This window comes from Ursus americanus, chromosome 8, assembly GCF_024610735.1.
Source record: "Ursus americanus isolate L20-20 chromosome 8, mUrsAme1.1.p, whole genome shotgun sequence".
NCBI classification, from domain to species: Eukaryota; Metazoa; Chordata; class Mammalia; order Carnivora; family Ursidae; genus Ursus; species Ursus americanus.
In genome coordinates, this window is record NC_142134.1 from 52,290,128 (window position 1) to 52,307,134 (window position 17,007).

The 17,007-nt window shown below is 39.5% G+C and overlaps 1 protein-coding gene across 4 annotated transcripts; it reads right to left on the bottom strand.

Annotated features, from left to right (window-relative positions):
• Window positions 1-1,854: 1,854 nt before the first annotated feature.
• Window positions 1,855-16,996, bottom strand: LIAS (lipoic acid synthetase). Of its 4 annotated transcripts, XM_045816354.2 has the most exons (11): window positions 16,830-16,996; window positions 15,560-15,732; window positions 14,538-14,631; window positions 13,324-13,404; window positions 11,320-11,476; window positions 11,176-11,233; window positions 9,337-9,465; window positions 7,567-7,712; window positions 6,022-6,092; window positions 5,149-5,260; window positions 1,855-2,176 (listed from the first exon to the last, which is right to left on the bottom strand). In XM_045816354.2, the coding sequence occupies exons 1-11, from the start codon at window positions 16,872-16,874 to the stop codon at window positions 2,121-2,123; spliced, it is 1,122 nt and encodes a 373-aa protein (XP_045672310.1). In that variant the 5' UTR covers window positions 16,875-16,996; the 3' UTR covers window positions 1,855-2,120. The 4 variants fall into 4 exon arrangements, with proteins under 4 accessions (XP_045672310.1, XP_087720329.1, XP_087720330.1 ...); XM_087864203.1 differs by lacking the exon at window positions 9,337-9,465; XM_087864204.1 differs by lacking the exons at window positions 1,855-2,176; window positions 5,149-5,260 and having other exon boundaries at window positions 5,283-6,092.
• Between the last annotated feature and the right edge of the window lie 11 nt (window positions 16,997-17,007).

Below are 17,007 nucleotides of genomic sequence, written 5' to 3' on the forward strand. Positions count from 1 at the left end.
TTGAGGAAAAATAGAGTCAGAAAGTTTCAGACTCGGGCAGGGTGTCAGTGAGATGCCGGACCGGAAAACCGGGAACTAATGAAAAGCCTGCCCGCTGAACGGAGACCCACCCTCCCCTTCCGTCCTCCTTGTTTCCCTCGCCCGGTTCTGAGACAGCAGCCAAGTGTATAGCCCTCAAGGCTATTAAAAAAAAATATTTTTTGAAACTTGAATGGCTCTAGAGAAAGCATCCAAACATCTGGGAGCCCTTCGCTGAGGCACCGGGGTGGTCCTCACTCAGTACCAGACGGACAGCCGAGGAGAGCCTTCAACACGCCAGGCAGACAGGGAAGGAAGGAAACACAGACCGTGCTCGATGTGGAGAAACACAACTTCAAAAGACTCGTTATCCTCAGAGAGAAAAATAGAAGAACTTGCAGCTAAGAAACAAGCACAGGATGCTATTTAAAAAAAGAAGAAAAAGGAATCATGAGAGAACTCTTGAAAGTGAAAATGGGGTGGCCAAAATTTTCGCAAGAGAATCATTGTCAGAGGAAATTTTCACGGACGCCCAGCGTAAAGTAGATTAAAATGGTATTTTATTAGCACAAATGTATGTGCAGGCGTGTGTGGCTGGATGCTCAGGGGGGTGAAGGGCGTGTCCTCACACCCCTCTCACGGCTGCTGCTGCTACTGCTACTTTGCTTACATTCTGAATCCTTCTTCGGGATGTCATTCCCATTTTTCTGCAAAGCCATCGGTGCTCACATTTGTTAATGTAATAATATTGGCAATACCTCCGAAGTTAGATGCCTTCGGCTTCAAGTAGGAGAAACTCCTATTCAAACTGGATTCAGTTTTTTAAGATTTTGTCATAGAGAGAGAATGAGAGAGCACAAGCAGAGGGAGCGGCAGGCAAAGGGAGAAGCAGACTCCCCACCAAACAGGAGCCTGACGTGGGACTTGATCCCAGAACCTTGGGATCATGACCTGAGTGAAAGGCATATGCTTAACCAACTGAGCCACCCAGGCTTCCCAAACTGGTTTCATTTTTTAAAAAAAGATTAGAGAGAGTGAGCACAAGCAGGGGAAGGGGCAGAGGGAGAGGGAGAAGCAGACTCTGCTAAGCAGGGAGCGCCATGCGGGGCTGGAGCTCAATGAGGGGCTCAGTGCGGGACTGATCCCAGGACCCTGGGGTCATGACCTGAGCGGAAGGCAGAGACTCAACCAACTGATCCACCCACGTGCCCCAAAACTGGTTTCATTAATGCAGATATTTATTATCCCACCAGACAGGAAGTGGTTTTCAGGCTTGGCTGATTCAGTGGTTGGAAAGGGGCTGGGATTCCTGTATTACTTGATATCTTAAAAACCATGTGCATTTATCACTTTCATTTTCTTAAAAATGCCATTTGTGTTTGCTACAGAAAGATAAAGATCAGATAAATATCTTGGAGACCACTGATGCGTTAACTTGTCCTGCTGGACCAAGAATTTTTATATAGACCTCCTGTCATGTCTGTGCATTTAAATGTGCTTAGTAATGCATCATTGTTTAGGAAGGTCAAAGTTCTGCCCTAGCTTTTTAAGATTCAAGCCTGTCCGTTCTTGTACAGTTGTGCAAGGGAGTATATCTCTACACACGTTAACCACACCCAAACGTCCAGCAAGACCCAGGTATTCAGTCACATGGTCTAGTCACGGCATAATGGCCAGTTATGTAATAAGGAGTAAAGAAATAACAAGTCCAGAAGCTACAATCTGTGATGCAACTTTGTTGTTGTTGTTAGTTTGTTTTTAAAGATTTCTGTTATTTTTCACAAGTGAAAATGTGACGACGATATACAGGTAACAGGTTTGGAAGCTTTTCTGGAAGTTTTTCATGTATTTTTTAATTATACTGTTAACAGTAAAACTCTTAAAAGATATTTTATGATTACATCACAGCAAGCAATTATTTAATAGAACAAAGAAGATATGCTAAAAGACAAGTGAATTACATAATTAAATATGCACAGCTATTGATGTGTTTCTTAAAACAAAAAGACTGAGGTATGTCCGCTGAAGTCAGGCATTCTGCAACCACTTCTAAGACCAATTGGAATCAGATATTAACAATTCCTGTGATCTTGAAGGTCTTGTTATGTTTGAGAGGACTTTTTTCTTTTAGCCACTAGATTTTTCAGGAAAAATTCACCTATTTAGGAAAAATGAACACAGGTTAATCTCAATGTAACGTAAATTTTAGAATTACACTTCAGTGTTTCCCTTTTTTTTTAAAATTAATTTACTTTTTAAATGTTAAGCTCTACACCCAATGTGGGGCTTGAACTCACAACCCTGAGATCAAGAGTTTCATGTTCTGGGGCGCCTGGGTGGCACAGCGGTTAAGCGTCTGCCTTCAGCTCAGGGCGTGATCCCGGCGTTACGGGATCGAGCCCCACATCAGGCTCCTCCGCTATAAGCCTGCTTCTTCCTCTCCCACTCCCCCTGCTTGTGTTCTCCCTCTCGCTGGCTGTCTCTATCTCTGTCAGATAAATAAATAAAATCTTTAAAAAAAAAAAAAAAAAGAGTTTCATGTTCTACCGACTAAGCCAGCTAGGCGCCCCATCAGCTTTATCTTTTTTTTTTTAAAGTAAACTCTACCCTCAATGCTTATAAAAAAATTTTTTTAGGGGCGCCTGGGTGGCACAGTCGTTAAGCGTCTGCCTTGGGCTCAGGGTGTGATCCCAGCATTCTGGGATCGAGCCCTACCTACGTCAGGCTCCTCCGCTGGGAGCCTGCTTCTTCCTCTCCCACTCCCCCTGCTTGTGTTCCCTCTCTTGCTGGCTGTCTCTCTCTCTGTCAAATAAATAAATAAAATCTTAAAAAAATTTTTTTTTTTTTATCACTAACAGGCTCCGTTACTTTCTAGTAACTCCATATTATAAAGGTGACCCTACTGTACTATGGGTCGGCTTTTGAACATTTATTCCACTTTATGTGCACTACCTATCCCTCATCGCTGACAAAGTATTGCTGTTGGCACAAATCATTTCAGAGAGCAATTCTGCCACATTATTAGCCTGGATCTGATGTTTATAAAACAGACCTCACTGCAGTTGAGCCGACCCATCTGATGGAATCCCTTTAGCTTATTCCCCTCTGGGGAAGCAAGAGCTCTTCATTCATAATGGGCTTTCTCTCCACCCCCTCAGTTGTGCCTGTGCATTAAGTTAGCTGCTTAGAGGGGGCACGTTCCCTTTTCAGGTCATTAGGGCTCCATTTCATCTCTCACTGTTACAGCACGGCTCAGTGCTTATTGGCAGAGCCCAGCACCGCAGGCCTGGTTTTATGAGGAGTCTGATGAGCTTTGCTTTGTCATCTTAATACACAGGTATAACTGCAATGAGCGTATCTGTACACGATCACCAAGAATCCCAAGGTTCACAACCCGGCCAAGTAATGGAGAGTTATCCATGCTCCTCCAGACCTTATTTAAATATGGCAGGAGCAGAACCAACAGTATCAGACCCCAGCCCATCACCAGAGTCTAATGCTTTACATAGTAGAATTCGATCTTTTACTGGTAACTTTAAAAGCATTAAAAAGTTCATAATTCACTTTCTTATAAATGTTAAAGATTTTCCTTTAAAAACAAAATAAAAACTCCTTTCAAATGATTTTACTTTAACCACTCTGGAAGCTGGTGTTAGTTCTATCCTTCACACGGATTTTCAGCTTGCCGGCAGAATTCTTCTTGCTTGAAGAAGAATAAATCATTTTATTGGCTTCCAAAGTCCCCACATCCTGTGAGTCAGTGTTGAATCAAAGTCTTGGGTTTTATAACTAGGATAAGCCGTTGTTAGTTCATTGAAATGTCTTGAATTTCTTTACAGGAACACGCTGAATATTACTAATACATGAACATTAGGGGCACCTGGGTGCCTCAGCAGTTAAGTGTCTGCCTTCGGCTCAGGTCATGATCCCAGTGTCCTGGGATCAAGCCCTATGTCTGGCTCCCTGCTCAGTGGGGAGTCTGCTTCTCCCTCTGCCCCTGGCCCTGCTTGTGCTCTCTCACTCTCTCTCTCTTTCCCTCACTCTCAAATAAATAAAATCTTTAAAAAAAAATACATGAACATTAGTTTTTACCAAAAGAATATGTGCTTAATTTAAATATATCTATGATTTAAACCCAATATATAACACAATTATCTAAAAGATCATTTATAGGGGCGCCTGGGTGGCACAGCGGTTAAGCGTCTGCCTTCGGCTCAGGGCGTGATCCCGGCATTATGGGATCAAGCCCCACATCAGGCTCCTCCGCTATGAGCCTGCTTCTTCCTCTCCCACTCCCCCTGCTTGTGTTCCCTCTCTCACTGGCTGTCTCTCTCTCTGTCAAATAAATAAATAAATAAAATCTTAAAAAAAAAAAAGATCATTTATAGTAATCATGTAGTTTAGACCTATCCAAAAAATAACTAAATGTTTATTCTTCAAGAAATTATAATTGTTAAGTCCAATGACAAGGAAAACATGATAAACATTTTTTGGATGAAATTTGGGCTTCAGATATGTTCTCACAGACTTTTAGATGGCCATTATCACATGACTTTTTATCCCTTGGAAAAGGCTTTTTCCCCCGGAAGTCAGCTCAAGCTACTGATCACAATAAGAATTGCAGTGCAGCTAGTAAAAACAGTAACAATTTCTACATGGAAAAGAATCTTACAAATTTTTTTCTGTTGCCCGTGGGAGGAAAAGATACTAACAAAGAAGCAGCAATGCAGTCAGATACTTTTCAGGATTTAAACTGATCTGAAATTAGGAGTTTAGAGATGCAGCTGGCATGACTGCCGAATGAATATACATTTTTCAGAAAACCATGTTATATACTTAACTGGTATTTGTCATTTCTGAATAACCTACTATTGAAATCCACACAAAGAATAAGCTGATTACTCCTGCTTTCGTCATAGTAGCTGAGCTAGAAGGAGGGAGGGGATTCTTTATTTAAGGAAAAAAATGAGTTTAAGAGAAATTTTTCCTTAACATGACCCCTACGGAGCAAAGTTCTTAAGGATGTTCCAGAAAAAACTGATTTTTCCTACAAAAGGCAACCACAGCTATTATAATTTTCACATGGAAAGTTATGGTCTAAATAAAACCATCCCCTGCGGGCTAACTTACCTGCTTTATATGAAGAACGCACCAGAGGGCCACTTGCAGTATAATGAAATCCAAGTTCATTTCCTACTTTTTCCCAGTATTTGAACTTTTCAGGAGTAATGTATTCTTCAACCTACATTTAAAGAATTAGATTTTAGAATTTCCCTAGATCGTTGTGATACTGTAGAAATTCTATGCTCAAGCATTCAGGATGCTTTTCACTTCATAATGTATCCAGTTGCCCAGAGGCCTTCCTCCTCTCCTTCCTCACAGATGACCTGTCTACGGGTTACTGGGCCCCCTATCAGCACTTGATTACGGGGAATTAGAGAGGAGGGAAAACGTCAATTTTGTAGTATATTAACTATTCCAAAAAATTAAAAAGATGAGACTATCTATAGAGACTCTATCTGACTAGCAGGTATAGCAAGAATTAATCACACCTATACAGTTCTCGAGGACCAGACTTCCTTGTCCTGTCTCGTCCCTTGTGCTTGGCACTGTGTCTGGCACACAGTCACTACTCGACAAAAGTTTCCTGAATGAATGAATGTCCGATACAGAAATAAGGAGACTGACTTTTCTTTTCTACTTCAGCTCTGGCTCTCAGGTAACTCTAAAACAAATCACAAAACGACCAAGTGTGAACGAATGCAATTTCCCAACTACTTAACTCTTTTTCTGTACATTCACTTAAGTCATACAATTTTCAGGCCAGCAAAGAAGTGCCACTCTATCTGTCGGCTTTATACAGATAATAAAACGGAAACTGGGACTTGGAAATATACAGGGAGCATCACACTAGAAAGTCAGCAGCTTCTTAACTGTACCTATGGACGACAAAGATTTAATTCACGTTACCAGCGAACGCTCGGCAAGTCAAGAGAGTGATACCTTCAGGTGGCGCTTTGTTGGCTGCATATATTGTCCTAGAGTCAAACAGTCCACGTCGGCTTCACGAAGTGCTACAGAGAAGACGCACACATCACACTGCAGATTTTTTAAAAGGATTTTTTTAATTTTTAAAAAAATACTTTATTTTTAAGTAATCTCTACCCCCAAAAGGGGGCACGAATTTATAATCCTGAGATCAAGGGTCACATGCTCTATAGACTGGGCCAGCCAGGCGCCCCAAGATTCTTTTATTTTTAAGTAATCTCTACACCCAAGGTGGGACTCAAACTCAGAAGGCTGAGATCAAGAGTCATATGCTCCACAGACTGAGGAAGCCACACGCTCCATTAGCAGATGTGTTTATGCTGCTGAAATTGTAGATTTGTGCATAATTTCCCTGAGCATAGTTTTACTTCTGAACAGTGTGAATTCTACACTGGCCCCAAATCCTGAGGTTGGGGAGTAAGACTACATCTATCCATTCAAAAGTGCCAGGGAATATGAAAAGGACTGGAAACACAGGAACGAGTAAGGCACTCATGAGGGGCTGACAGAAAGGACAAATAACTCTAATACTATGGAACAAATGCTAAAATATGGGTGAAGGGTGTTTCAAGCAGGAGTCTGTCGGGCAGAAAAGGTGAAGGGAACGGTAAATGAAAGGCCTGACATCACTCATATTATAGACATGCTGCTCAGTTTTACTAACTGTGCAAGACACGCTCTGGAGGATGTCATTTGACCTCTCACATATGGGAATCTTTCTAGTAAAACTATAACTTTACTCCAGTAAAGAGGTGCTTTTAATTACTGTTTGGACTTGTTACTCTTAGAACCAATAAATAACTGCAAGTAGGCAAAGGATCCGCATGTAAATAACAGCTTTTTTTTTTCAATTTATAAAGCCCAAGACTCACAACCAAATGGGCTTATGAGACTAAGATTCAGCAAAGTCCAAAGCACATCACGTTATGTGACAATGTTACCAGTAAGCTCTTCCTCAAAGGCCTGGCTTCATCTTACTCATCTTGTCACTGCCTGTCAGCACTCCTCGTACCTGGCTGGCTCTTCAAACTATGCGATGACTAAATAAGAAACGTGGGTAAAATCTTATTTTCACTTGATTAAAAGGGTATGGAATAAAATGGGACACAAATTCCATATCCTGAGCTTTCTGCATATCATTCCATGGTGTTCTAAGAAAACATACTTCCAGGCACCTTATTCGGTTAAGCATCTCCCTTCAGCTCGGATCATGATCTCAGGTCCTGGGATGGAGTCCGCATCGGACTCTCTGCTCAGCGGGGAGTCTGCTTCTTCCTTTCCCTCTCCTTCTGTACTCTCCCCCCCCCAATAAATAAAATCTTGAAAAGAAAAGAAAAGAAAACATACTTCCTTTCCTTTTTATGTTGCTGTTATAATCATATCCTGAATTTTGTTCTTACTGGCACTTTCGCCGAGACTATGGAGGAAGCATAACACGGCCTTCAAAATGGGGTTCCTGCTATTTCTCAAATGAGAGTTTTCATTTTTCAATTTCTTTACCTTTCATTGTTGCATATACTTGCTCATCATTTTCACCTAAACCCAACATTATAGATGTTTTAGAAATCACATCGGGCCGAACCTCCTTGGCATGTTTCAGTACGCGCAGAGACTGGTTGAAATTGGCCCGGGGATCACGAACTTTCCTTGAAAACAGCAGGGCTGTTGTCAGCAAGAATAACCACAGGCTCCACTAAGTACGTAGTTATGCAAGCAATCTAAAAGACCCGGAAAGGACATTCTGGACATCATATTACATCATGTGGTTCAATACTAGCATCTGTGCACAAATATCTAGCTGTTACTTTTGTAAAGAAAATCAGGCTTCACTGGACCCCCTAGTTCTGTCTACTTTTAAGGCCTTTAAAGCCTGGGGCAGAGAAACTGGAACGGAAGTAATTCAGTTTATGAATTACTCATTGAGAAATCAAAATTCGAAGCTGAGAATGAATGATTGTAAGGGATAGTCAAGAGAGAAGAGAAAAAGAGTGGACGTAAGAAAATCTCAATACTGAACAAAGGAAAAACTGTTTAACATGAACCCACATTTCAGAGGTCTGAAACTTTTATACTCAGTTCTTTTCTAAAGACCAAGCTGCCCTCTGCTGGTGAGTATACGACACCGACATCTCTTAGGTAAAAATGCATGATTCTGGAATTTTCACTGGAAAGGATAATGTTTCTTAAACGAAACCAGGGAAATTGGCACCCACTGGTGGTAGTATCATGAGAAATGACAGGGCTGGAACAGCCTTCAATAGCTGCCAAACCACCACGTTCTAAATGGCGAGAAGGCCAAAAGGACAGTTACTAATTAGTTGATGTTCATCCAGTATCCATTTGAATCCTAATGTACCTTTATTTTGTGTAACTGACTTGCTGTTATTTTTAATCAGCGACCAGTTCAAAGAAAGGAAACCAATTTGTGAATTTAAAAATAACCACAAAACCAATAATACCGAACATAAATTACTCCTGAAAGTATTTCTCCATTGATTTTAAGTTCTGCTCCCTAATGTTTATGACTTAGTGGAAATGCTGGCTACTGTTTACCATACTTCTTTCAACTTCTATAATACAGATAACATGTAGCAGCTACTAAGATCACTGCCAAATATGCGTTACTAAAATTAAATAAACATATTAATCTTGTCTGAAGGTTAATTTTCATCTTTTTGAAATATGAATATGGTCATTAATGTGGCACAACAATCTGTAAATTTCCCTATTAACATTATTAGAAAGAATAGTACCGACTTTTTAAAAGAGACTGAAAATACATCTGAATGATAACAGTGTTCCTTTTGTATCAATTATTGCATATATTAGTGCCAAATGTATTTTTTAAAAAAGTCTTTTCTTTTTAGAATTACAATCAGAGTTGTTGCTCTTGTATATTTTTTTATTTTTGAAAACTGTTCTTTGAAAAAAATAACCCATCGGCACTTGCAATATGATACTACTTAAAAAAAAAAAAGACGCTCACTATATGTGTGTGCACCAAAACACACACATGTGTATAAATATATACACTTAGGTTATAGTAATTGATATTACTGGGTGGAAATATTATGGATGATGCTTACGTTCTTTTTGTTGGCTACATTTTCTGATTTTCCTGTAATACATATATATTGCTTTTGTTAAGAAAAAAATAAAAGAGCTCATTTTGTAAAAGTCAAATAGAAAGTTCACCCCCGCAAAAAGTGAGAAAATACAGCAGATTCTGGCCCTCCAAATTTGCCAATGTTACTCTGTACATGTAATCACCTCTGTAATTCTGGAACTGTTTCAACATTATGTGCATACACATCTAATCCTGACAGAGCAACTTTTTCTATGGCTTTTAGATCTCCTCGGAAATCTGGGGTGAGACATTCCACAAGAATTTTTGGATTCCTATGGAGGAAAAAATAAGTATCAAACTGAGGCAAAGAACTGACATAACTATTGCTCAAAACAGAAATTACCAGTACTCATTCAGTATCAGTTTCAACACAGTAATCTTTACAATCTTGCCAAAGAAAGCATGAACATACAAATGTTCATATATAGACTGGTATATGAAAAAATTTAAAAAGAAACCCTGAACATCAAATATTATGTACATAGTAGTTAAAATAGATCTGCTTGCAAATAATAATTGGAATAAATTTTGAAATTAATAGACTTATACTTTATTGAGCAGGTATTAATAAAGTTGCTCAAAAGAACTACAATATAAACATTAAAACATGAAATATAAAATATCTTTTTATTCTTTGGAAAGTAAATTGGGACATTTCTCATGTGAATGCAAATCGTATTTGATTGCTTTAATTCTGCTTTCTTTAAAAATTCATCAAATAGTGTCATCCACTTTTTCTCAGGCAAATATTTCACAAGTGCTGTGGGTTTTAAAAACGATTTTCTGAGTTGCTGAGTCATGAGCTTTGCTTAAATGAAATACAAGTTAAACATTAATCTTCTTATTTATATTCTGGCTATATCTATGCATTCAAGCATTAAAATGTGAACTAGGTCATAGTACTGTTCCCTTTGACAGCAGGAGAAATGACTAGGACAGCGGATAAATTTTTTCACAAACCCAATGGCAAAGTTTCTGGAGCTGTTTCCTAAAAGAACGGATGTAGAAAGGAACACATACATACCCTCTCATAGATAAAAGAGATGTTACAAGAACATAGCTTATAACTCACTGTTTGTTAATTGTAAAGTTGAGACTCATCTGTAGTTTGTGAAATTAATTTAGTGGGCTGCAAACAGAACTTTTTAAAGTAAACTATTAAAAAAATAGAAAACACCGGGGAAATCATTAAAAAAACATTTACTAAGTGCTAGGTGCTCAACTAGCACTAAGCTGTAGGAAGTAAGCATAATTCCTTTTTTAATGCTTTTTAAACAGATGGGACTAAATATTAATAAAATGTGGATCATGGGTAAATTTCCCAGGGCATATGAATATGGATAAAATCTATATCAAGCATTGCATACTTGAACAATATGGAAGCTTATCTCATTCTATATACTTCTAGATGATGATTTATTCAAAATTAGTGCTGGGAAGACTGCAGTTTTATACGTCTTTTAAAAATTACTCAAAGTTTACATTGAGACTCAAATATGAAGGGGGGGTTCTATGGACTAACGGTCCGTAAGTCCGTGTTGCTGAATCCCTAAAATTTTATGCAAATATGTATCTGTATGTTTGAATATACTTTTTCTGGAGAAAAGACCACATAATTTCCAGGAGGTTATCAGAAGGGTTTATAATCCCCTAAAAGTTAATAACCTCTTCTTTAAGGTAAATACCTTAAAGAAACTGAATTTATATGGGCTTAAAAAAGTCCTCAAAGTACTATGGACTATGAGAAACAAACTGAGGACTTCAGAGGGGAGGGGGGTGGGGGAATGGGATAGACCGGTGATGGGTAGTAAGGAGGGCACGTATTGCATGGTGCACTGGGTGTTATACACAACTAATGAATCATCGAGCCTTACATCGGAAACCGGGGATGTACTGTATGGTGACTAACATAATATAATAAAAAATCATAAAAAAAAAAAAAAAAGTCCTCAAAGTACACAAGCAAATGCAAAAACAAGTACCTTTCCTTTAAGTACGATACCGTCTTTGCAAAATGCTCAGCTCCTCCATCAGGCATATCTAGAAACAAAACAGTCCACTGCTCAAGATGATGTCACAAGTTATTAAGGGCCGATTTCTGGAAGAGGCAATGATGATGCACTAACCATCTCGATCCACAGACGTCAGGACAACATAATCCAGACCCCACTCTGCAATCGCCTTTGCAGTATTGTAGGGCTCACTGGCATCCAGTGGAGGCGGATTTCTCGCAGTTTTAACAGAACAAAATCTGCAACCTCTTGTACATGTGTCACCCATCAACTAGAACAGAGATGTTATAATTTAAATCACATAGATGGATGACCCTAAAGAATGTATGTTGAGAGAATAAAGCAAGTTACAAAAAAGTGAATATAGTTTGATTCTGGTTATAGGAAATTTGAAACATTCAAAGGTAAACAAAATACGGTTAAGGAATATAAACATATGTAATAAAACCGGAAAGAAAAGGAAATGATAAGCTCAGAATTAAAAGCTCAGTTGGTTAAGCCTTCAACTCTTAAGCTCAGCTCTGGTATTGATCTCAGGGTCAAGAGTTCAAGCCCCATGCTGGGCTCCATGCTGGGTGTGAAGCCTACTTAAAAAAAAAATTGTTAAAGGAAAAAAAAGGTGATGGGATCAGGAAAGGACATACAGGGGGGTTCAAAGATGATGTTCCACTCTCAGACTGGAGGTATCAGGCTATTACACTCTTACTCTTTAAAACTTGCATATAATTTATAGATTCTTTTGTACCTATTTACTATTAATAAAAATGACTTTAAAGGAAATAAAATATTTAATTAACATATCAACATATAGGACTCTGTGGGAGTTAAACAGAAGGCACAGCTCCTTCTTGTTAAATAGATGAAACAGAAAACACATAAAATCTGCTTCCTCTGGGTTCTTCTTCAGGACACTGCTTCTGCTGCTACAGGTCACTACCATGTTCTGCCCCCTGCCATCCACAATGTTCTGGGGCCACTGGAGTTTCAAAGCTGCAAAGTGATGGGTTGAGATTTGGAGGAGAAAGCTCCTCTTTATGTTTAACCCCTCCCCCACACCCAGGATGCGGGGGGGGGGGGGGGGGGGACGGGACTCATAGCTATGGTCCCAACATCCCACAGGGATTTATTGGAACAATGAACTCTTCCCAGTACCCAGTCATGAGTCAGTGGGGAAGGGCCAGGCAAGGGATGAAACCAGAAGTGTTCAAAATCACTCCTTCCTTCAGGAACTGACGTTCTGTAACTTGGATAAGCTCCATGGCCAGCTCTATTTCATAATAATCCTTGGTTCCTCGGGTAAATAGCTTCCTGCTAGTACAACTCAGACATCTGCAGACAAGTATGCACTTTCAGTTGCACGCAATTTAGATTTAACCCCAATACCTCAATCTCCAAACCCCTCTGGATAAATGTGGTAGAGTGCACAGTTAATACCAATTCCGACTCCACCATATTAAGACTATACATCTCACTCTTTGTCATTTAACTTGCAGGGCCCTCCTGCTGGGGGAGGAGTTTATGTCTCTACCTCCATTGCTCCTGGACTTGGCCACGTGCTTTACTTTGGCCAATAGAATGATAGCAGGCATGACCAGAAGCCTCAAATGTGCATGGATGGTTGGCTTGCCCTCTGGTGCTCTTTCCACTCTTCATGATAAGAATATGGCTTGGAGACCAGCTGGTCTAAGGAGAATAAAGCTCTGTGGAGCAGACCTGAACCCTGAGACCTTGACCTACTTCCTGCAGTCCAGTTTTAGCCCAGTCAAGGTCAGCTGTACCCCAGGGAGCAAAAGGGCTATGAGAGAGAAAAATAAATGCTTATTATTGTTTAGGGGGGGAAGTTAAGCAATCAAGAATAACATTTCCAAAAATTAACAGAAGGGCTATCTCAAGGCAGCACACGATTAACTGTCAAATACATGGAAAAATCAATAATAGATTTATCCAGAGAAGGATGAGAGCATATCAGCCTACATTTTCCTGTCAGGGAATTTCTCATAAATTCATATGTAACAAAAAATCTGGTCAGAGATTCAGAATGCACATTTTTAGGAGAAAGACATAAAATATTCCTTTCAGTTTCTAGACTAAAGCTTTATAGTCTGAGGTTGTTCTTACCATGATTGTGGCTGTGGCGGTGGCGTATTCTCCACCTCCCCAGCACTCTCCAATGTTGGGACATCGGGCTTCCTCACACACCTGTGAGTAAAAAGGAACAGAATATAATCAAGTTGAAAATATTAACCAACTAAGTAAATTAATGATCGGGCATTTTAAACTGTCCATTCTTTACAATGTATTTATGAAGAAACTCACTATTCAAAAATGCTTTTAAACTGCCCAACTGTATATATAATAGGATCCCATTTTTAAATTAAAAATAATATGAATGTATGTATTTTATACATGCAAAGAAGGTCTGGATGGAAATATGCTAAAGAATAAGAGTGGTGTACTTAACATTTGGAATTGCATATATGATGCTTCACATTTAACATTATATTCTTTCCAATAAGCATGTACTTAATTTGTAATATAAAATATACAAAAAAACCTCATTTCCTAAGTTGCAGGGGAAAAAAATCTTTTTTTTTTGTACTATTAAATGTGAAATTAAGAAATACAATTATGTTTTGTTTCTTTTGCAAGGAAAATTATTAAAAAAATTTTTTTTAAATTTATTTGAGAGAGAATGAAAGAGAGAGCACGAGATGGGGGAGGGTCAGAGGGAGAAACAGACTCCCTGCTGAGCAGGGAGCCCAATGTGGGACTCGATCCTGGGACTCCAGGATCATGACCTGAGCCAAAGGCCATCGCTTAACCAACTGAGCCACCCAGGGGCCCAAAAAAAGAAATTTTTTTTTTTAAGATTTTATTTATTTATTTGTCAGAGAGAGAGAGCACAAGCAAGGGTGCAGCAGGCAGAGGGAGAATCAGGCTCCCCACTGAGCAAGGAGCCCGAAGCGGGACTCCCAGTTCCAGGACCCTGGAATCATGACCTGAGTTGAAGGGAGACACTTAACTGACTGAGCCACCAAGGCATCCCTAAAAAAAATTTTATTTTAAAATTTTAAGTAATCTCTACATCCGACATGGGGTTTGACCTCACAACCTCAAGATCAAGAACTGTATGCTCTACCGACTGAGCCAGCCAGGTGCCCTGGGGAAAATTATTTTTAAACATATTTCCATTACTGAAAATAATGTATCCCTAAATATCTTTATTCACTTTCCTTGCTGTTTTTGATATGTTTTATTAAATTTTAAGTTACACATATGCAGAAACACTACGACTTTTAGTTAAGAGGGACCTTTAACACTTTGAAACTTACTGTATGGAGATTCAAATTCCGCAATGTATTTTTCAGTTTATTGTAATTTTTCCCCATGGGAATCTCTGTCTTTAGCCATGGAGGTAGTCTTAACCTGAGGAAAGCCAAACATAACTGTCCATTAACAAATACGTTCCCAAATAATCATACAGCTTTGAAGTTACTTTGTTCTATGACAATTCTTAGTGCAGAGTTTTTCCCCCCCAAATCCTGGGTTAACTCTTATAATTTCTGCCAGAAATCTAGGCTTGCTCAAATCACTTCAGCAAACACCCATAATTGTGTCTAACAGGGCACTATGCTCATGTCTGCCTTTCGCGAAGTCACAGAGTAACACCACCCTAATGAAAGAACGAGGAAGGTTTTGAATATCTAATTCCCCACTGAATAATACTGACAAAAAGTTCTATATTTGTTCAGAGAAAAGAGAGATCCCACAAGTGTACTTTCTGCTCTACATTCCGGACTTGCGATGGTTGTTAAATAGAAAAAAGAATCTAAAATTTAGAGTGAAGATTATGTATCCTCAGGTTCCCCTTGACTTACATCCACTTGTGAACTAGAAGTTGTTGGGTAAGGTATCTCCCAAAACAATGTGCCCTCTGTGTGAAATTCCCTCACCATTCTTTTAAATTAAGGCAAGGTATCTATTGGTCATATGTACATTGAATAGGAGAAGCTAGATCAATACCCAGTTAGATCAATACCCAGTAACAATGAAAAATTTATCAAGATCAAATCAACGAGTAGCAAGGTGATAATGTTTGCTCTGTGAATGAACAATGGGAGAGGGTGGTATAGAATGGCCAAGTCCTAGGAAGACTGAAGAAAAACTGTCAAAGGGCACAGAGAAAAGAAGGGATTCTAACAATTTCAGCTATTTACCTGTTCTATGTCTATTATCACTTCTTTTTAATGACTTTTAGCTAAATATACCGAGGCTGATTAAAATTATAATCTAGGGTTTGGTTATATCTGAAAATAATGCACAATGAAGGAATTTATCTCGAAATTTCAATTACCTTTCTCCTTTCTGGCGTTTTAAGTTTCCTTTATAATCATCCCACTTGCTCTTGTCTGCAAGATCACCAGATACAAAATCTTGAAGGTCTGGTCCATTTTGTAAGAATTCCTTTTTTTTATCTGGCAAGGAACTTACTGCTCTGACTGGACTGCATAAATATCTTCCAAAGATCTAAAGAGAGAGTTCATTATCACATGTATTTAGTGGGGTTTGAAATAACTTAGTTTTAGCCTATTTAAATACCTAAAAGAGAGGGTAAAACCAGAGACCTGATACAGAAATTAGGCTGAGCAATTTACAAGCTCTGTGTAGGAGCTCAGAATCTAGGATTAAAGTTTTAAGAACAAAGGAAACCTAAAAGAGAATGGGAGCTGTTTACTGCTAGAGGTACAAAAATTTGGAGACCTTTGGACCTCGCTAACATATGTCACACTTTCATGTAACCCACTTAACTACTGAAAATCTGTCTTTCATGAAGTTTAACTGCAATAACTGGAGATGCCATGGCTTTGACTTTTCCACTCCTGAGTCAAGGACGTTTAAAAGGGAATTTGCAGTAAGTCTCTCTTATTTGGGCTTTGGCTAGGCATCGGTGTTAAAATGTAGAGGTCATGCTCAGTTGGTTTCAGAGAACTGAAACGAGGGAAACCAAACCTAATGTTTTAACTTTCTAGGTTACATTCTATATTTGAACAAGGTAGTCACTGATATACATTCGTTGACCGTAAGAAGCCACTGGCTTCTAGATCCGAACACGAACGTGTACAAGACAGCCAAAACACTAAAACTCACCAGTCAGTACATGCAACGCAACTGAATCTTCAACAATGAAAAAAGAGTGCCTATTGGGGTGCTGCGGGATTGCTACTGCATTTGATCACTCTACCGCTAAAGGTAGAGCACAGGTTTTTGATCTCATTGCCCAGACTGGTGTCCAGTACAAAGTAAAAGCCCAACACAAAGTAGGAATTTCGCGTGCTCAACTCAGTGCTCCTATAATGCTCCAACTAATACAGGGTTCAGATCACCCTGATAGCAGGAAAAAGCCAAAAAAGCCCTCATCGCCTGCCAGAGAGACTTACAAATCAACACCAGAGACTCTACCCGCTCGTATGTCGGGAAGATTAAATGAGATACTACATAAAAAATTCAGAACAGCGCCTAGCTAAAAGTAAACACTCAGGAAGTGCTCGCCTTATTACTGGGTGCTCTGAAGAGATGGGAGCACCTCCACCCCGGGCCCGCACCCTGCTCGCCCCGCCGCTCACCCGGGGCCCCACGGTGTAGGCAGCGCCCCCGCAGCGTAGAGACATCCCTCTCTTTTTTTTTTCTAGCAGGGTCGAGGAATCGCTAATTCCCGGATAAGACAGATGAACAAACCGTCGCTCGGTTTATGACAAGAAACCTGAGCCATCACTGACCCGGCGTGACTTGAGCTGCTCTGCG

Excerpts from the sequence above, each read along its gene's own strand:
- LIAS (XM_045816354.2), bottom strand. The coding sequence starts at position 16,874 with ATGTCTCTACGCTGCGGGGGCGCTGCCTACACCGTGGGGCCCCGG. Across the intron at positions 6,093-7,566 it reads AGTATATGCAACAATGAAAG|CACTTCGTGAAGCCGACGTG; the intron begins GTAAAGAAATTG and ends TCTTCTCTGTAG. Across the intron at positions 5,261-6,021 it reads CAACAAAGCGCCACCTGAAG|GTTGAAGAATACATTACTCC; the intron begins GTATCACTCTCT and ends CTTTAAATGTAG.